Source organism: Oryzias latipes, chromosome 12, assembly GCF_053564925.1.
Source record: "Oryzias latipes strain Hd-rR chromosome 12, Olatipes_Hd-rR_3.1".
NCBI classification, from domain to species: Eukaryota; Metazoa; Chordata; class Actinopteri; order Beloniformes; family Adrianichthyidae; genus Oryzias; species Oryzias latipes.
This window is the reverse complement of record NC_136248.1, coordinates 7,089,173-7,109,513: the sequence shown is the minus strand read 5'-3', so window position 1 is coordinate 7,109,513 and position 20,341 is coordinate 7,089,173. Positions and strand designations below refer to the sequence as shown.

Genomic DNA, 20,341 nt, shown 5'->3' with positions numbered 1-20,341 from the left:
CCTCCAACGAGTAAAGGCCCGTACACACCAGGACCAATTTTGCGCGCGATATTCACAGACGTTTAACGCCTCGTGACTAAACAAAGGGCACCAATGTGAGTGTGCACACCGACGCGAAAAACGCCACGCGTAAAAGCGTCATTTTTTTAAAAAACGCCTCGGGTTCGTTTTTTTGGTTTGACGCGCCGCGTCAAAAACTATACGACCAATGAGAATGGCGCTTTTGGACACGTGTCTGGAGCTTCTGAAGTTACAGTAAAACACAACTTGCTGAGCACACATACGTCACGGCGAAGAAGATATACGCCAAGTAGCGTCTACACTGCCGCGAAGAAATAAGACGAAGATGCACTCACTGACGGACATTCTAAAATATCCCCGAAAACGCTCATGATACATTTTCAGCTCTTGTACCAGCTGATAAATCTCCCCATGTTCTTCTCTTCTCGTAACTATGGGATATACCCAAAATCGACATCTTTTCCGGCGTCTTTCATCATTCAACAGAACAATAATTTCTTCATCGCTGGAACTGGAGCTAGAGCTACTGGTGCTGGAAATATTGATCTTTTCTTTGTTTGATTCTGACAAGCGCGTAAATACTTGCTCTCTTTTTCTGAGTGAAAAGCGACTTTAAGAAGCGTAAAGTTGCGCAGCGCCACCTTGTGTACAGGGGGGGTTTCTGTTTTACATTAAGCGCCATCTAACGTCAGGGAATGAAATTGCATGTTCGCTCGGCTCATCGTCAGCGAAAATCGTGTGAACACAAAAAACGTGGCGAAAAACGCTGACGAAAAACGCTGGCGAAAAACGCTGGCGAAAAACGCTGGCGAAAAACGCTGGCGAATATTTGCCCGGGGTGTACAGGCCTTAAGGCAAATCCTGAGAAGCCAAATCAATGGCAAGAACAAGACCCTGGCAGTAAACTGTTACACACTGCCAGTTATCAGATACCCTGCAGGAATAATAAGATGGCCAAAGGAAGAGATACAGCCCACAGATGTTAAGACGCGAAAGCTCCTCTCCAACATGGAGGGTTCCATCTCAAGAGACTGTATGCTAGCCATAAGGAAGGAGGGCAAGGACTAGTTAGCATGGAAGCCACTATCCTGGATGAAACATTCAAAATGCATGAAAACATCAAGGACAAAGCCCCAACTGACAGTGTGCTCAATAATGTCTCAGACGATGGAGTGCAGAGGATGCTGTGCTGGAGGACAGATCGTCATGGGGGGACAAACCCCTGCATGGGATGTACCACCGGACCATTACTGAAGTGGCTGATATTAAGAAGTCCTACCAATGGCTAGAAAGGGCTGGCCTACAGGACAGCACTGAAGCGCTCATCCTGGCAGCTCAGGAACAAGCCCTGAGCACCAGAGCCATAGAGGCTCAGATCTACCACACCAGACAAGACCCAAGGTGTAGGCTATGCAAAGAGGCACCTGGAACAATCCAGCACATAACTGCAGGGTGTAAGATGCTTGCAGGGAAAACATACACAATCAAGTGGCTGGAATAATATACAGAAACATGTTTGGAGAATCTAAACTGGAAACCCCAAGTCAGAGTCTCAAACAGCTTCAAAAGTGGTACAGAATGGAGGACTTCCGGTGTTGTCGAATGGAGTAGACGTGTGTGTCCGAGCTCCCCACCTTTATTGACTTCTACTAAGCCACCTAACTAATTAGTTAAAAATTTGCCCTACAACAACTAATTCAACGGATCACCTAAGTAATCATGTCCAAAAAAACCAAAAGAGATGAACAGGAGAAGGAGGAAGCGGCCGGTATTAGCGCATTCACTGCTGTCCTGACTGCTAAGCTAGCGGAAACTAAGTCCGAGCTTCTTGCTGAAATAAAGGACACATACGCAAGGTACGAGGCCAGACTGAGCACTGTTCAGGCCGCAGTTGATGACCATACAGAACGCATTGCCCACTTGGAGCAGTCTGCAGACTCTACTAGCATCGACGTGACGGAGATGAAGACCACGCTTTCAGCCATTGCGGCTGAAAACGCTAAGCTAAAGGCTAAGCTGACTGATCTCGAAGGCCGGAGCCGCCGCAACAACATTCGGATCTTTGGATTACCCGAAAATATTGAAGGGCCTACACCAACAGTTTTTTTTTCGCAGCTGCTTTTTGAAGTGCTTGGTGCTGACGTTCTCTCATCTCCTCCGGAATTAGACCGTGCACACCGCTCACTAGCTGCTAAGCCAGGGCCCGCCGGTAAGCCGCGGCACGTCGTGATATGCTTTCACCGCTTTCAGACTCGTGAGCTGGTGGTGCGGACGGCTCGCAGACTTCGGGGCAATCTCTCCTACAAAGGCTCTCCGATCCATATCGTGGAGGATTACTGCCCGGAGGTTTTGGAGCAGCGCGGCCAGTATCGTGATGTTATGAGGAAGCTTTACCAGCTGGGCCACAAGCCTGCTCTGAGGTACCCAGCTAAGCTGTTTGTCGTGATGGAGGATGGCTCCAGGAAACATCTTCCCTCGGTGAAAGATGCTGCCGATTTTGTCTCTCGTCGCTGCCGAGATGATGGTGACCGGTCCCTTCCTGAATCCAACTAGTAACAATACGTGACCTGTCAAGAAGGCTGTTGCTACTGTCTAAATGACTGCCACCTCAGGACCTAAGCTAGTTATTATTTTTTATTGTATTTTTTATTTTATTTTATATATAAATATTTTTAATTGCTTATTTACTTTTTTCTTTTGAAGTAGCTATAATTATTTTACTCACACTTTTCTAAGGGTAATTTTGACTTCTGTTATTGGGGCAATTATAATGTGCCTTTAAACTTGGGGATTTGGAGGACTTTGGACGAAAGAGGGAAGTCCCGTGGTTAGGTGTTGACACCGTTGTGCAATGGACACTTGTTTCTTCTTTTCATGTATATATGGGGATGTTCAGGCCAAGCTTATTATTTCATTTTATTATTATTATTATTATTATTTTTTTTTCTTCTTTTTTTTTTTTTTTTTTTTTTCTTCGTTTCACTCAGATTTCCTTACAGAGACCAGCCGTGCTCTTCCAACCTACCATGTCCACGCCCATCACTTTAATTAAAGATCTTGTTTGAGGTATGTCTTCTATAAACATAAATAACAGATTCAGACTTATTTCGTGGAATGTGAAGGGGCTGGGGAATGCTACAAAACTGGGGCGAGTAATGACCCACTTAAATCGCCTTAACCCTTGTGCTGTCTTAGGGGGAAAGAAAAGCATGGATTAAAAAAAAGGTAAGGAGGGGGGGTCATTTTAAAAACGCATACCCCCCTTTGGTATTGACCCCAGACAGGTACACCCGGTACACCCTCCCGCAATCGAAGAGGGTCGAGTTCCTGAAAAATTTTTTTTGTACGTTTCAGGCACCCTCTATATCCCCGACTGGTAGAGGGCGCCAAACCCCCCTTTTCTTTTTTGTCCCCGTCCAGCAGAGGCCGCCATTTCTCCATTTTAGTTATACCCCCCGACCACCAGGGGTCTTGTTTTCCACCGTTCATTTCTATACCCTGCCTCTAGGGGTCACTAATACCCCATTCTCTTTTATTGCCCTCAGCCACCAGGGGCGCCACTTATTTAGCAACCACCTTCCTCCCGCTGGTTCGTGGGGTTCGATTGACCCCAAGTTTTTTTTTTTTTTTTTTTGTGTGGCCACTGAGGGGATTGGCGCTGGCTCATGGGGTGCGATTGACCCCAAGTTTTTTTTTTTTTTTTTTTCTTTAGCATTCACTCTTCTCTCATGGCCCACCACCTGGGGTCTCGCTTTACCGGTTCCCTTTCACCCGCTGGCTCATGGGGTGCGATTGACCCCAAGTATTTTTTTTTTTTCTGTAGCATTCACTCTTCTCTCATGGCCCACCACCGGGGGTCTCGTTTTTCCGGTTCCCTTCCACCCGCTGGCTCATGGGGTGCGATTGACCCCAAGTATTTTTTTTTTTTTCTTTAGCATTCACTCTTCTCTCATGGCCCACCACCGGGGGTCTCGTTTTTCCGGTTCCCTTTCACCCGCTGGCTCATGGGGTGCGATTGACCCCAAGTATTTTTTTTTTCTTTAGCATTCACTTTTCTACATCACCCTTGAGGCTTTTCGAAGTGTACTGTTTGTGTTTACGTTTCTTTTTTTTTTATGTGATCAAGAAAGGTCAAGAGAAACAAATGAACAAACCTAAATGGTTTTCTGCTGCTTTTTTTTTTAAAAAAATAACCGGAAGCAATTTCGGCTTCCATAGTTTTCTTCTTCCGTTACTAGCTAGTTAGTTCAAACCAATTTGGTCTCCAGAGAAGATGCTCTGGTTGTTTTTGCTGTCCTGCAGTCTGGTTCTGTCCAATTCCGGACAGACAGTCAACGGTGAGTGGCTCGACCCGTTTGACATGCTAAACTACGAGGCGAGGACCAAAACAATGAAGAACTCTGAGGTTGGTCAACGTGGGATGTTCGTCAAATCCAACTTCTTTGAAACAACTTATTTTTTTTGATATTCAGTTAATCTTACTTGCCCCACAGTCACAAGCCAGCAACACTGGTGCTGCTGATCCGCAGCAAAGGGAGAAGGTAAACCAGCCTGTGGCCCACTGTAACCCACATGTCATGGATCTACAGAAACAGGTTCGTGTTTGAGCTTTCAAAGAGAAACTGATGGTTCCAACTCTGTACGGGGTCTCACGGACCCCGCGAGACAGCGCGAGGTGCCACTGTTTGGTTCCAAATCGGTACGGGGTCGCTGGGACCGTGCGAGACAGCGCGCGGAGCCTGTGTTTCGTTCCAACTCTGTACGGGGTCTCACGGACCCCGGGAGACAGCGCTCGGAGCCTGTGTTTGGTTCCAATTCTGTTCGGGGTCTCACGGACCGTGCGAGACATCGCGAGGTGCCACTGTTTGGTTCCAACTCTGTACGGGGTCGCTGGGACCCCGCGAGACAGCGCGCGGAGCCTGTGTTTCGTTCCAATTCTGTACGGGGTCTCACGGACCCCCGAGACAGCGCGCGGAGCCTGTGTTTCGTTCCAATTCTGTACGGGGTCTCACGGACCCCGCGAGACAGCGCGCGGAGCCACAGTTTGGTTCCAACTCTGTTCGGGGTCTCACGGACCGTACGAGACAGCGCGCGGAGCCTGTGTTTCGTTCCAACTCTGTACGGGGTCTCACGGACCCTGCGAGACAGCGCGAGGTGCCACGGTTTGGGTCCAAATCGAGATGGGGTCGCTGGGACCGTGCGAGACAGCGCGCGGAGCCTGTGTTTCGTTCCAATTCTGTACGGGGTCTCACGGACCCCGGGAGACAGCGCTCGGAGCCTGTGTTTCGTTCCAATTCTGTACGGGGTCTCACGGACTCCGCGAGACAGCGCGCGGAGCCTGTGTTTCGTTCCAATTCTGTACGGGGTCTCACGGACCCCGCGAGACAGTGCGAGGTGCCACTGTTTGGTTACAATTCTGTACGGGGTCTCACGGACCCCGCTAAACAGCGCGCGGAGCCTGTGTTTCGTTCCAATTCTGTTCGGGGTCTCACGGACCGTGTTAGACAGCGCGCGGAGCCTGTGTTTCGTTCCAATTCTGTACGGGGTCTCACGGACCCCGCGAGACAGCGCTCGGAGCCTGTGTTTCGTTCCACTTATGTTCGGGGTCTCACGGACCGTGTTAGACAGCGCGCGGAGCCTGTGTTTCGTTCCAATTCTGTACGGGGTCTCACGGACCCCGCGAGACAGCGCTCGGAGCCTGTGTTTCCTTCCAACTCTGTACGGGGTCTCACGGACCCCGGGAGACAGCGCTCGGAGCCTGTGTTTCGTTCCAACTCTGTACGGGGTCTCACGGACCCCGGGAGACAGCGCTCGGAGCCTGTGTTTCGTTCCAACTCTGTACGGGGTCTCACGGACCCCGCGAGACAGCGCGCGGAGCCTGTGTTTCGTTCCATATCTGTACGGGGTCTCACGGACCCCGCGAGACAGCGCGAGGTGCCACTGTTTGGTTCCAATTCTGTACGGGGTCTCACGGACCACGCGAGACAGCGCGAGGTGCCACTGTTTGGTTACAATTCTGTACGGGGTCTCACGGACCCCGCTAAACAGCGCGCGGAGCCTGTGTTTCGTTCCAATTCTGTTCGGGGTCTCACGGACCGTGTTAGACAGCGCGCGGAGCCTGTGTTTCGTTCCAATTCTGTACGGGGTCTCACGGACCCCGCGAGACAGCGCTCGGAGCCTGTGTTTCGTTCCACTTATGTTCGGGGTCTCACGGACCGTGTTAGACAGCGCGCGGAGCCTGTGTTTCGTTCCAATTCTGTACGGGGTCTCACGGACCCCGCGAGACAGCGCTCGGAGCCTGTGTTTCCTTCCAACTCTGTACGGGGTCTCACGGACCCCGGGAGACAGCGCTCGGAGCCTGTGTTTCGTTCCAACTCTGTACGGGGTCTCACGGACCCCGGGAGACAGCGCTCGGAGCCTGTGTTTCGTTCCAACTCTGTACGGGGTCTCACGGACCCCGCGAGACAGCGCGCGGAGCCTGTGTTTCGTTCCATATCTGTACGGGGTCTCACGGACCCCGCGAGACAGCGCGAGGTGCCACTGTTTGGTTCCAATTCTGTACGGGGTCTCACGGACCACGCGAGACAGCGCGAGGTGCAACTGTTTGGTTCCAAATCGAGACGGGGTCGCTGGGACCGTGCGAAACAGCGCGAGGTGCCTGTGTTTCGCTCCAATTCTGTACGGGGTCTCACGGACCCCGCGAGACAGCGCGCGGAGCCTGTGTTTCGTTCCACTTCTGTTCGGGGTCTAACGGACCGTGCAAACAGCGCGCGGAGCCTGTGTTTCGTTCCAATTCTGTACGGGGTCTCACGGACCCCGGGAGACAGCGGTCGGAGCCTGTGTTTCGTTCCAACTCTGTACGGGGTCTCACGGACCCCGCGAGACAGCGCGCGGAGCCTGTGTTTCGTTCCAACTCTGTACGGGGTCTCACGGACCCCGCGAGACAGCGCGAGGTGCCACTGTTTGGTTCCAATTCTGTACGGGGTCTCACGGACCACGCGAGACAGCCCGAGGTGCAACTGTTTGGTTCCAAACCGAGACGGGGTCGCTGGGACCGTGCGAGACAGCGCGCGGAGCCTGTGTTTCGTTCCAATTCTGTACGGGGTCTCACGGACCCCGCGAGACAGCGCGCGGAGCCTGTGTTTCGTTCCACTTCTGTTCGGGGTCTAACGGACCGTGCAAACAGCGCGCGGAGCCTGTGTTTCGTTCCAATTCTGTACGGGGTCTCACGGACCCCGGGAGACAGCGCTCGGAGCCTGTGTTTCGTTCCAACTCTGTACGGGGTCTCACGGACCCCGCGAGACAGCGCGCGGAGCCTGTGTTTCGTTCCAACTCTGTACGGGGTCTCACGGACCCCGCGAGACAGCGCTCGGAGCCACAGTTTGGTTCCAATTCTGTTCGGGGTCTCACGGACCGTGCAAGACAGCGCGCGGAGCCTGTGTTTCGTTCCAATTCTGTACGGGGTCTCACGGACCCCGCGAGACAGCGCGCGGAGCCTGTGTTTCGTTCCAATTCTGTTCGGGGTCTCACGGACCGTGTTAGACAGCGCGCGGAGCCTGTGTTTCGTTCCAATTCTGTACGGGGTCTCACGGACCCCGCGAGACAGCGCTCGGAGCCTGTGTTTCGTTCCACTTATGTTCGGGGTCTCACGGACCGTGTTAGACAGCGCGCGGAGCCTGTGTTTCGTTCCAATTCTGTACGGGGTCTCACGGACCCCGCGAGACAGCGCTCGGAGCCTGTGTTTCCTTCCAACTCTGTACGGGATCTCACGGACCCCGGGAGACAGCGCTCGGAGCCTGTGTTTCGTTCCAACTCTGTACGGGGTCTCACGGACCCCGGGAGACAGCGCTCGGAGCCTGTGTTTCGTTCCAACTCTGTACGGGGTCTCACGGACCCCGCGAGACAGCGCACGGAGCCTGTGTTTCGTTCCAACTCTCTACGGGGTCTCACGGACCCCGCGAGACAGCGCGAGGTGCCACTGTTTGGTTCCAATTCTGTACGGGGTCTCACGGACCACGCGAGACAGCGCGAGGTGCCACTGTTTGGTTCCAAATCGAGACGGGGTCGCTGGGACCATGCGAGACAGCGCGAGGTGCCTGTGTTTCGCTCCAATTCTGTACGGGGTCTCACGGACCCCGCGAGACAGCACGCGGAGCCTGTGTTTCGTTCCACTTCTGTTCGGGGTTTAACGGACCGTGCAAACAGCGCGCGGAGCCTGTGTTTCGTTCCAATTCTGTACGGGGTTTCACGGACCCCGCGAGACAGCGCGCAGAGCCTGTGTTTCGTTCCAATTCTGTTCGGGGTCTAACGGACCCCGCGAGACAGCGCACGGACCCACTGTTTGGTTCCAGTCGGCGTTGGGTCTCACGGACCCCGCGAGACAGTGCGCGGAGCTACTGTTTAGTTTTAGTTAGTGTTGGGGTCGAACGGACCTACAAGAGAGCGTGTGGAACTATTTTTTTTTTTTTTTAGTATACATTTTTAGCAGATTTTCACTGAGACTCTTTTTGTGAGAGATTAAGGTCCAAAGCTTCCTCTGATGGTCTGAGTCTCAGAACTCAGGTCAGTGTCCCTAAACTTGGGTCGGAGCCTCTTTGTAAGCCCCCTTGTATCTAACGCTACAACTAATTTTGTTTCTTTTGGTATTTGGTAAGTAAATACCATCGACTTCTGCTGACTTTTCCAACACACTCTTGTTTTGTTTTTGTTTTTCTTTTTGAGTAGAGCTGCATGAAGGTTCTTTGGACCGTTTCATTTCCACCCCACTCTGTTGGTGCTACGGCGAGCGGGAGGTCTGGGTCATCAAAGTAACGTCACAGCAGACAGCTCTGGCTGCCATTCCTTGTATATGGTATTCACTTCATTTAACCTGTGTATATGCTGACCAAAATCATGTAACCTTTGTGTGTGGTAATCACTTTATCTAACGTGTATATACTGACCATTATACGATTAAAAATGTACACACCAATGTATTTTTTTTTTAATTTTTCAATCTTTAAAAACCGAGATTGTGTGATGTATCCAATAATTAGAAAAATATCTCTTCAAATAGTCATGTTGGGACAAAACCCATGAGCAAAAAAGAAAGCGAATATGCAACGTTGAGGTTCCAGTTTGACTTTTATTCGAACAAGGCAAAAAAAAACTGTACAGTAGGCATCAGGGAACAAGCTCTATTGAGTTATCATGGAACTGGCATCTATACAACATGAGCAGTTAGCCATTTTGTTCAACATCCTACATCCTACTCCGTTTTTGGGAGCTCTCCCTGACCCGGACGATGAGCTCCGCTCTGCGAGACCTCTGAGTGGCAACGAGCCTCGGTAAGTCCTGTCTCTGCGGCGATACTCCCCTGACGACTGGGAAGTCGGTCGAAGGACGGCAATCTCCTCCAGATTGATTCGAAGCCCTCGGAGCAGAGCGTCGCCATCGCCGGACGAAGCTGCTTTTCGTTTCCCACGGACGAGACGGACCCTCGACGGGTCGGCGTGTCGACATCGTGGGCTCGGGCCGCCAGAGCAGAGCCGGGCTCCGATTGCTGGAGATCCCCTCGCGTGGGCTTCGGGGCTCCAGCCGTGGCGTCGCCTTCGTGCGCCTCCGAGCCTCGCTTCAGCATCCAAGGGTGGGCCAGTATGTCTTTCAGCATCGGTCTCTCTTCGGGCGTCCTGCTCAAACACCATTTTATCAGGGCCACGCAGTCCTCAGAGAGGTCTTTTTCGAATCTAAGCTCGCCCAGTAGGAGCTCCCTGTCGTTTCCAAATGGTATGTCCCCGTGCACCATGTCGTACAAAAGAATCCCCAACGACCAAACCTCAGATGGAAGAGCTTTGTAGCATCCTTGTGTGAGCCGTTCGGGGGGCCCATATGCCGCAGTCCCGTGGAACATGTCGTACACTTTGTCGGGTTCAAGAAATTCGGCGGAGCCAAAGTCGATGAGTTTCAGCTCGAGCGTCGTCAGGTCCACCAGCAGGTTTTCGTCTTTTACGTCCATGTGCACAACACCGCGGCTGTGACAGTGGAGCAAGGCCTGGATGACCTGACCTAAAAATTCTCTGGCCGTGTCCTCGCGCAGACGCTTACTGATCGTGATGTATTCGTACAGATCTTGCGTGTTCTCTGGCTTCTCCGTGACTATCACCCAATTATACGGGGTCTTGTAAAAGTCCAGCATGCGGATGATCCCAGGAAACGGAGGGTCTTTGGAGACCATTTCCAAGGCGACAGCTTCGAATGGCTTACTGGTCCCATCAACCTCGCAGCATCTCGTACGCGAGAGCGGGATAATCTTCAGGGCCACGGAAATCCCGTCGCTTCGCCTCTTTCCCAGAAACACTTTGCCGAAGCCCCCCTTGCCCAGGCAAAAGCTGGTCTTCCAGTACTTTTCCATGGCAGAAGGATTGATTTTTCTCTCTCTCGAACTGTCGCGCTCTTCACGGAGCAACTTCCCTCCAGTCTTTGTTAAACTCGCGTAAGGTTACTATGACCTGTCTTGGTTTGCACGGAACAAGTTTTAAAGGGCCTGTGATCCAAATCTTCTGGTCTAGTTTCCGTTTCCGGTCCGCCGCACTCCCGTCAGACTTCAGCGAGGCAGAGTCAGACAGAGAGGGAGAAGGAGGACACTGGAAGAAAAAGAGGAAACGTTAGAAGGTGGGGCCTTCATTCTGAAGGAGGAGGAGGCTGATTGTAAGCCCCCCCACACCCGCTGCAGGGAAAGAGGGAGGGGCAAAGAGGACAGTGAGGTCCAACCACAGAGATTAAGACTCAGTGCAGCGTGGCAGATTTCTACCAAGGGCCCGTGCAAAGCCAGTTGTCACGCTGCAAAGAGCAACACAGAGGAGGGCAATCTTTCCTTTGCATACTCCCCTCTTTTTCCACTTTGCAGAATCTCACAAGGCTTCGTGTTGCTGAACCTGGATCGCACAGCTTAGAGCTCAGGACCACGTAAGTGAGTTCATACTTTAAATCCTAATTGATCAACGGTTGGCTTTTCTCTTTTTTTTTTTTTCTTTTACAAAACAGTCGCCCTTTTCGAGCACAGCTTATCGTACCTCGAAGAGACAAGAGTCTAAAGCTGCCTTTGTCCGGGGTGAATGAGGGTCACTGCTCCAGAGGCGTCTCTGTGTAACATTTCCAGCATGTGTCTCCAGTTGTAGTAGAACGCGGGCTTGTAGCTTCCCACGGAACCTTGAAAGTTGACAAGGAACCCTTGGTAGTCTCTCACCGATACCTCAGGCAGGCCCACGTCTGGTGCGAACTTCACGTTGAAGTAGTACACGGGGTCCGTGCGGGGGGTTTCGAGCCGGAGGCCCTGCGAACCGCACATCTGCGAGACCGCGGCGGACTGATTAAACAGCAGGCACAGGACGCAGCAGGAAGGCTGCGGCACGATGTTCGGCTCGCCGTCGCCCGAGCGCTGCACCTTATCTCGTTCCAGAACATATTGCTTGTAAGCCTCTGGGGACATCAGAGTCGTCAAGGGGCCCGTCCGCACGTTGACCAGCATTCCTTTGCAGGAGTTGCGATTAGCGCACCAAGGGAGCCCTCTGTCATTCAGCATCTCCGTGAGCAGGGCCCTGTCGTACGTGTTACGGGCCAGGGCTCGTCCAGGCACCGCGCGCTCCGCGAAAGATGCCATGAGCGGTTTCGGGTTCCTGGCCAGCAGCTCCAACACGGCCAGCACGGGGGTGCAGCGTGGGCACATGGGATTGGGGTCGCCGTTTGCCTCGCACGAGCATCTGCCCGGCCGAGGCTCGCACTCCGGGAAGAGGACGGCGAGGTCGGCAGACGACAGGTGTCTTCTCTCTGCCGCACGCTCCAAGACGCGAGCCTTGATCAGCTCCCTGCCGTCTGAGACTTTGCCCTCGTCCAAACATGGGGCGTCCGAGGGAGGCTCCGCAGCCCGTCGACCCGGATCCGCCGCTTCGCACCAGAGGGAGCGACGCGCGGATGGCTTCCCGCGAGGCACGGGTTTTGAGCACAGCGAGCAGGCGACGCCCTTCTCTCGGACCCCGTCCGAACAGCCCGGGCACATCCAGAGGCAACATGGTTTCTCGACGAGTCCTGCAAAACAGGCGCACGTGGAACAGATGAACCCGCGGAGGGACGGGCAGCTGCTGAAGTGAGGCTCCGTCAGGTACCAGTGTGGGTCATTCACGAAACAGGTCTCGCACACCCTGGCTTCGCAAGGACATCGGAGCTTGACGCCGGCTCTGCTCCTTTGCTTGCTGCCTTTGACCAAGGTCACCAGACACGACAGGCACTTTGCGCACCCCGACCGCTTGTCGACCCTCGCTCTGCCGACCTTGGACGCTCCGCCGACGTAGCTGATCGTGGAAACTCTCCTGTATAGATTCGTAGACTTGAGAGCGGCCTCCACTGAGGCCTTCTGACGCTTTCTTTTACACTCCATCAACAGTTCGACGGGTACCCTCCCTGCAAAGGCGTCGTGAGGGCCCTCTCGAGGAGCTTCCCCCTCTCCTCGCGACATCGTCGACATAACACCCGTGGCCCCCTCCGCCGTCCGAGGAAGCTCAGTCCACGATGGAAGCGAAGCGGGAGCTGTGCTGCTCCCTGTACAGGGCCTTGGCGCTAGACCCCGTGCCAGTGATCGGCGGCGTGCTGTACGCCCCCGGAACTGAAGGCGTGAGCCTGAGGTCTCTCGGAGAGGGCACGACCAACTGCTCCCACCACAGGTTCAACTTTAGGCATGCAGTGGACGCGTTGCTGCGACATGGCACGAAAGAAGGGCCCTGCACTTGCGCGCAACGGATTAGCGCGTCCGCGGAACAGCGCTACAGAGGGGGGGACGGCGCAGATGTTCCGAACCCCGAACGCCGCCGACGGTGCGCCACCAAACCGGGCGGGCAGGGCTCCTCCCGCGAAATCGCCAGAGCCCAGTCCCAAGTCCTGTGGGCGTACGAAATGGAGCCGGTGGCAGCGGCGTACAGGTGGCTGATGTGCAACCGGAGCGCGAGATACCCCAAATGCTGCGACTCTGTGTTGGTCTACCAGGTAGACCGTTCCAGGACCCTGCCTCCGGGACTGTACGTGTACAAATCACGCCCATCCCACTTCGGATGCACCGCAGAGAGACCCCTCTGTGTGGTGGACCAGTTTAATTTTCGTGTCCAGAGACGGGGACCGGTTTCGGTGGAGGAAGAGCCGCATTGCTTCGAGAGTGCGCTGCCCAAGGAGATAACCCTGGAGCTCTTCCCGGGCCGCGACAACTTCAGCGCCCTGTACGTGATAGGGCGCGCCATCACGGCACCCACGCCCGAATACGGAAACAGGCTTTTCGGAGAAGCCCTGGCGCTCGACCTGGTGTCTCCGGAGTCATGCGAGAAAGCCGTCGCCTGCAAGCACCACCTGATCGGCATGAGAACGGAGCAAGCCTGCGTGATAGACCTCCGCTGGAACTCCTTCGACGTGATGAGCGCTTGCATGAAGGCGGTTCCGAAGATCAGGGGAATGCAGGCGGTGGTCTGGTCCAACCACGTGCCCGACCCTGTGAAGATCGAGTCCGATGTGCTGGCCTGGCTCTTCGGGTACGTCACCGCGCTGCCCGCGGCCGTCCGCAGCGTAGACTACAAAAACGAGAGTCTCGGCGTGCGCTACATCATCGTAGACGTGGATGGTTTTTCGGGGACTCTGCCCGAGCCACCCGAGGGTGAAGCCTCCTGCTTCGCGCACACGTACTTCGAGGGAGATGTCGGGCTCGCCGCGGCGGCCATCGGTGAGCTCCCAGAGGCCTCGAGCAGGATGGGCTCCCCGCGGGCAGGATCTCCCGCTTTCTGGTACGAGCTGCCGGCATCCCTGGGCACCCTGAAGCCCACGCCTTTCAGCAGCGGCTCCAGGTCTCGCCGTGTGTGTGAGCCGCAAGGCTTTCGGGACCAGTTCAGGACCTGGGCTCTCGGGAAGACGGACGGGGCTTGCTGCCTCGCCATAGCCGTGCAACACACCCTGTACTACCACGCGAGAGACAGAGAGTACAGACTGATGGTAACGCACACAGTGTTGGACGGCGACACCTCGCTGAACATTTACAAACTGTGACGCCGAGTCAAGATGACAGGGGGGCGCTCGTGATGCTTACATGGCGGGCGTCACGTGAGGGATATTAACAGACTTTTCAGACTTTTCTTCGAAGCGCGAAGCGATCCAGTGAAAAGGACGAGGCAAAGTTATAAAAACGCAGTGAAAAAAAAAAAACTAACCGCGTCTGTGACAAATCATAATCATTATCATCATCATCATCATCATCTGAGTCCTTTCCTCTGTCTCTCACCCCTGCCCAACCATTCCTCTGTGTTATGTTTTTTTTGTCAGTTGCGCAGCTGAGCCCATGGATCCAAAGGACGGCGTCTCCAAGTGGCTGGTGGCAGCCGCAGCACTGCACGCAGGTGCTCTGGAACTCCACGTTGACCGAGACTGCTTCGACTGCGTCGAAGAGGCCATCTGTTACCTCTGCAATCGGGCTACGTGGGAGATTCCACCGGGGGAGCGGGACCGCCTCGCAGCAGAGCGCAGAGATTACTTCTACCACCCGCAAGACCTAAGGGGCTCGATCGGACTAAGTTCGTTTTTCGTCTCAGGCCAGTGCAAATATTGTCAACTGTGCAGAGGGGTGAAAATACGTTTCGAACCATCGTTGTGTCGCCACGTGCTGGAGGTGGAAGATCGCTGCGATAACCGCGCACCGCAAGAAGTGGGGCTGAACCTGCGGCGGTTGGAACACTTGGCCACCCTCCACACTCCGTACTTCGTAATGCTCTTCGTCAGCCTGGCCAAAAGGAGGCGCTACACGTTTTACAGATCCCCCGGCGAGTTGAGGGACGTCGCCAGGCACCTACTTCTAGCGCTAGGTCCCGACGCATCCCGGCGCTCGCCTCACGACCCAGAAGAGGAGCTTCACCTTCATGCCAGCATCCTCAAGCTCTGGTGGAGATATCAGGACAAGCAGAGCACCAGGCTAGGCGTTTCGATTCCCTACTACTTCAACCTGGGCTCGGAGCTGGAGAGCTGGTCGTGGACCCCGTCGACCGACCGCTTCGAGCTGAGGATGCCCGAACCCCTCTACGGCTTCGTGAGGAACCATTGCCTGTTTCACGAGCTGAGGGCCGCGCCCGGACCCGAAATGACGAGCCAAAGGACACAGAGTAAGCCGCTGGTGAGGGTGCGCGAGGTGCGCACCTCGCTCCACGGGGACGTCTCCGTCGTCCTGAGTGTGTTGGTTTCCAACAAACACCTGGAGCAAACCTTGCACGAAGCCGCGAGGGCTTACGAGAACCAATGCAGAGCGAGGCGGATGGTCAGGCTGAAAGACGAAGGACAGGTCTTTTCGCCGGGGGTCGGGCAGCACTACCCGCAGCTCGATTGCATCGCGCTGGAGCAAGCGGGAGGAGCGCCGTCGACTGTCATGCACGTGGTGACAACGTCGGGGGCCGGGTGGCTGCCGCTCCACAGCTGGCTGAGGGAGACCCGAGGAAAGCAGGTCCGCGACGTCGTGGTCCGCAGAGCGCTGGTCTGCGTGTTGGACTCCCTGAGAGACCTCCGCTCCACCGATCGCCATCCTTGCAGAGTTCTGTACCAGAACGCAAAGGATGACGACTCTCACAGCCGCACCTCCAAGCTCTCATGCGCCTTCGTCATCCACCGACACACAGGGGAGACAATGTCGCTGCTCCCCTTAGTTTCCATGCCCGGGCTTTACAGGGCCTCTGCGCTGACCGACGACGAAGACAGTTTTCGTGCCGCGTGCTCCAACTTGGCGCTGAGCGTGCTGCGCGCCGGAGCGCTCCCGGACGATGGCTCGACAACGGAGGCCGCCATCTCTGAGTTTTGCAGGACGGGCATGGCGGACGCTCACCTCTGGTCCACGGTGCTGGATTGCCTCGGGAGACCGCCGCGGTCCGAAGAGACGGGGCGCTGGCCGCGGGCCACGTGGCTGGGGCCCGGGTCCAGGGATCGCAGCTCTTTGAGAGAGCGGTTCGACTGGTTGACGCGGTGCGACGGGGCCGCAGCGGCGCCCGGGCTCGCCTGCATGATAGAGGTCCTGAAGGAGGACGAGTTGTCCTCGCTGGGGCCAGCGAGGAGGACACTGGAGCGCTGTAAGACCCTGGCGGAAATTCTGTCTTGCCAGGCTTCGGGACGCGCCCGTGCCACCAGTCCAGCCCGAACCAAGACCGGCAGGAGGAAGCGCAAGAGTAACACGCTGAGCAATCCGCACGTCACAAAAAGCATGACGATGGATCCCTGTCAGCCGCTTTTTCCAGAGGCATCCCAGTCCGCGAGCCAGCGGACGCTGGAAGAATGCTGCGGCCTGGAGCACATTATGAAGATGAGCAGCGATCTGACAAGGGAACTGGCTCTCTCTCGCGGGTCGTCGAGCGAACCTTCGAGCAAGCCGCGGACCGTGACCTACCTAGACGCGGACGTGAACCCCGTGAACGAGGGCCTCCTCTCTGCGGAATGGGAGAGATTGACAGACTGTGACAGAGGCTGCCACAGTTCGCCCAGTGCCAAGGTCGAAAAGCGGGACGCCCTCGCCGAGCTGCAGGACTTCGGACTTTGCGACGAGGACGAGGCGAGCTCCCTTCGCTCGACCGGCTCCCTCCACACGGCAGGCTCCCTCCACACGGCAGGCTCCCTGGACTGCATTGTGACAGACAACACTACGAATCTCTTCTTCGCCAGAACTGACATCGACAATTTCCAGAGCAGCGACATGGTGTACAGAGTCTTACAAGAGTCCTTTTACCCCGAGCAGAGCACGAGTGCGGACACGACTCTAACCCTTCTTCGCCTAAAATCGGAGGACCCCTTGCCAGAGACGACCCGGTGCGACGGAGAAGAGGCGCTCGTCGCTTCGGGAGGACTCAACCCCTCGGGAAGCGCAGATAGGCAGTCGCTTCAGGGCCCCATCCGAATGGAGGACAGTCGCGGCGAGGAGGACAGTCTCAGCTCGGCCAAACGCGAGCGGGTGCAGAAGGCTAATTGCATGAGATGGAGGTCCAGAGGGCTCTCGCGGCGGGAGAGGCAACTGTCAGACTGCGCCCGCTTTCACCCCGTCACTTACCTGGTTTCGAGGGACATAACCGATTTGATCAGCAACCTCACCGTGAAACGTCACTCAGAGGAGGACTGCGTCAGCAGGCCGTGCCACGGACTCAACAAGCCGGAGCGATGGGATGCGTGGGGCCCGGGCGCAAAGGACAAGCAAATGCAGCGGGGGCCAGCTGTATTGGACCTGGTACACGGATCAATCACTCGCCAAAGGTTTCTGTGGAGGATGGGCAGAGAGTACTCGCACAGGGACGGGGATATGACGAGACGGGGGCACGCCCGGTGCACGAAGCTCTCATGGCCCACAGGGTTTGCCTACGTGCCGGCGGTGGAGCGCACCGTGCTCAACTGCGAGCTCTCGGAGCAGTGGTACTTCACCGTGGACCTCTCTGCTCCGCCGGACCGGGGTTTCAGGCTCACGGAGATTCTCGTGGACAGTTTGCCGAGCTTGTGCAAGGAGGACACGCCACATCTCCTTCGAGTGCTCGGGAAAAAGACCAACTACCTGGGTGCCGTGTGCACCGTCCAGGACGTCCAGGGCTTGATCATACACAGGATTCACATGGCCTACGAGTCTCTGGTGAATCTGCTGGACATGCACACGCGCCTGCAAGTCCACTCCTTTGCTGCACGCACCTTCGCCCTACACTGCGTGACCAAAGACACGGAGGAAATGGCGCTCGGGGTGTTTGTGGGCGAGAGCCCCGGGTCTGTGAACCTCGGGTGCTCCAAGGGGTCGCTCGTGTCGTGGTTCTACGACGACAAGGTACTGCTGGCCTACCACGTGCTACAGTGCCTCCTCAGAGTTCAGATCCTTTCCCTGAGGGTTCTCGGCTTCACCATGAAGCGCATACAGCCGGCTCGCATTTGGAGGGTCAAGACGGGATTTAGGGTCGACCTGCTGGCGTGCCTTGTCGACACGCTGTACGTCTGGGACGGGAACGGGCCCGCATGGGGTGCTTTGGAAGGTCTGGCCGCCGTGTGGGAAACCCTCTCCCAGCTAAACCTGCGACAATACGTGCCCGACGCGGCAGCTGACAAGCTGAAGCGGGCGTACATCGCCGTTTTCGGAGCGTGCCCGCACTCAGCCTACGGCTCTCCGATGTGCTCAAAGGGCGGCCGCAGTAAGGAGCGCAGCTGCGTGTCGTGGCTCCAGGCCGGGGATATGAGAAACTACTTCAGAGAGTGGACTTTGCCCGAGGACGAGGAGCTCATCCACCAAGTGTACGGGCTGTGCGGCTTTTCCGAAAGAGCCACGGGACCGCGAAGCCCGCTGGAGGACGTGCTGGGTAGAGACGGACGATACGAAATGCTTTCTCTGCCCACGGAACAAGGCTTCGAGGTGCAACCCTACGGCCCGTTTGTCGTACGGATACAAAATCAAGTCATCAAGTGGAATCGGGTGATTGTGGTCGAGCCCGCTGTCGCCGGGCCCGTGACCCTCGCTCAGCTCAACCCGTTGGAGAGGTACGACCTGGTCACCAGAGCGCTCGCCGCCGCCTTTGCCAATCAGAACGAAGAACTCGACGGGGAAGGAGTGGCTGGAGACGGGTGGACCTCGAGAGGGTCTGAGCACACGCACGGTGACGGGGCGGGGGAAAGCTCTCTAGGGCTCCCTCAGCGGGAAGAGGACACTCAAAGCAGCATGTACTATTAGGTTTCATCCACTTCAATTTGCTTCAATTTGTAGCGCACGCACCGTCTCTCACTCGGCAACGGGGCAGTGTACCGAATGTTCCTTCTGACTGTGTAGTGACCCGTGTCGCTTCTACCGAGAGCAGTCGCCATGTACCATTTTTGCAGTTTACTTTATCTCGCATGAAGCAAAGAAACTCACCCTCTGACTGCATTGCGGTTGTGTTCATGTACTTGTGTTCATGTACAGTATTTCCAGTGTATTCCTTTTTCACAAAATAAAGAATTCAGTCGTGCACCACAGAATTTGGTATGTCTTTGATTTTTATTTCCATCACCTCATCGAAACAACAAGGAAAAATAAAAAAAAAACATCTGACAGAAAACAGCATAGCTCAGCATCGTAACACTTTGGGTTTCAAGGGCTCGTAATGGTTTCGGGTCCACACGATGTGAGCGCAAGCCCTATCGTAGATCGGGTACGACGTCTCCGTGAGGAGTCCCAAGCGTTTGCCGTGAGCTTCTAGCATGTATTTTACCTCCTGTACACTGAGCCACCTCTTCTCCTCAGACAAGAGTCGCTTCAGCTCAGAGACGTTTTTGGGTCCGTTGACTGTCAGGTACGTCTCTCTGACGTCTGCCCTTTCCGCGTTGAGAAACACAAACTCGGCCGTCCTCGTCACCAGGGACGCGCGGGTTTCCCCTCTGGCCGTGTCATTGAACAGGAGCTGGGCTACGCTGTGGAATCCGCAGTAACCGTCCGAAGGAACCTCGATCACATCGAGGTCGTGTAGCCTCGCGTAGGCGCGGAGCGAGCCCGCTCTGTGATTCGGTCCACTCTCGAACAGAAGTTCGATTGGAGTCGTGTGCGGCGGCAGGCCCCTCAGCTGCCACGATGATCCGTCGCATTCCAGAAAGCCCTGCACCCACGAGTTCCCGTGATGGCTGTTGCAAATGTGAAAGAAGGTCCCCTGCGAGCAGACCGTGACGTTGCGCCCGAACAAACCTGCCGCTATGGAGACGACGGGCAGAAACTGTTCCGGCGCTGCGTACAAGTCGCCGCACAGGGCCTTTATGTCTTTGCAGGGCCCTAGGCCTGAGGTAGAATTTCTATCGATGATTTTCGAGGCCAAGTGTACAACAACCGCGAGGGCTTCCACCGTCAGGGCAGCCGAGTCCGACTCTCGGCGTCCGTACGCGCCGACGAACATCAGCCAGAGCGCTTCCGCCAGGGTTTTGCACGGGCGCGACGCCGAGCTGCATACGGCAGGTTCTGAGCTCGGCACGGCGTCCCTGCGCGTCTTGGCGAAAGTCGTATTCCACACGTTCGTCAGGCAAGGCTTTCTCAGACTCGGAACCGAGCTCACCCCAACAAAGCCCGGCCATTCGTTCGCGTCCGCGGTTTCGCTGGGAAAAACCTTTTGGTGCGCAAAGCCGAGACTATCTGGAGAGTCCACCACCAGCAGCGTTTCCAGCGTCGACCGAGGGCAGTCACGCTGCGCGAGTGCCGCGCTCGGAACGTCTTGATCTCCGGAGGCGACCGGGGGGTCTCGAGGGGCGCTCTCAGAGCAGGTCGCTACTCGTTCCGTCCCGTCTGCAGTGCCTGGATGGCGAGCGGTCG

General features: G+C 55.9%; 1 protein-coding gene and 1 pseudogene across 5 annotated transcripts in view; one reads left to right on the top strand and one right to left on the bottom strand.

Moving 5' to 3' along the window:
- The first annotated feature begins 4,047 nt into the window (after positions 1–4,047).
- LOC144996414 (uncharacterized) overlaps positions 4,048–20,341 on the top strand; it is a 37,082-nt gene continuing 20,788 nt past the window's right edge. The window contains exons 1-3 of one of the 4 annotated variants that reach the window (XM_078955875.1): positions 4,251–4,426; positions 4,515–4,616; positions 8,746–8,872. In XM_078955875.1, the coding sequence (XP_078812001.1) occupies positions 8,870–8,872 (3 nt within the window). In that variant the 5' untranslated portion in view covers positions 4,251–4,426; positions 4,515–4,616; positions 8,746–8,869. Of the gene's footprint in view, positions 4,427–4,479; positions 4,617–8,733; positions 8,873–20,341 lie in introns of those variants that run through there. The other 3 variants (XM_078955874.1, XM_078955876.1, XM_078955877.1) reach the window with 3 other exon arrangements.
- Positions 9,189–10,615, bottom strand: LOC144996416 (serine/threonine-protein kinase pim-3 pseudogene; annotated as a pseudogene). The gene has a single exon (XR_013659374.1). The product of XR_013659374.1 is annotated as a serine/threonine-protein kinase pim-3 pseudogene (transcript).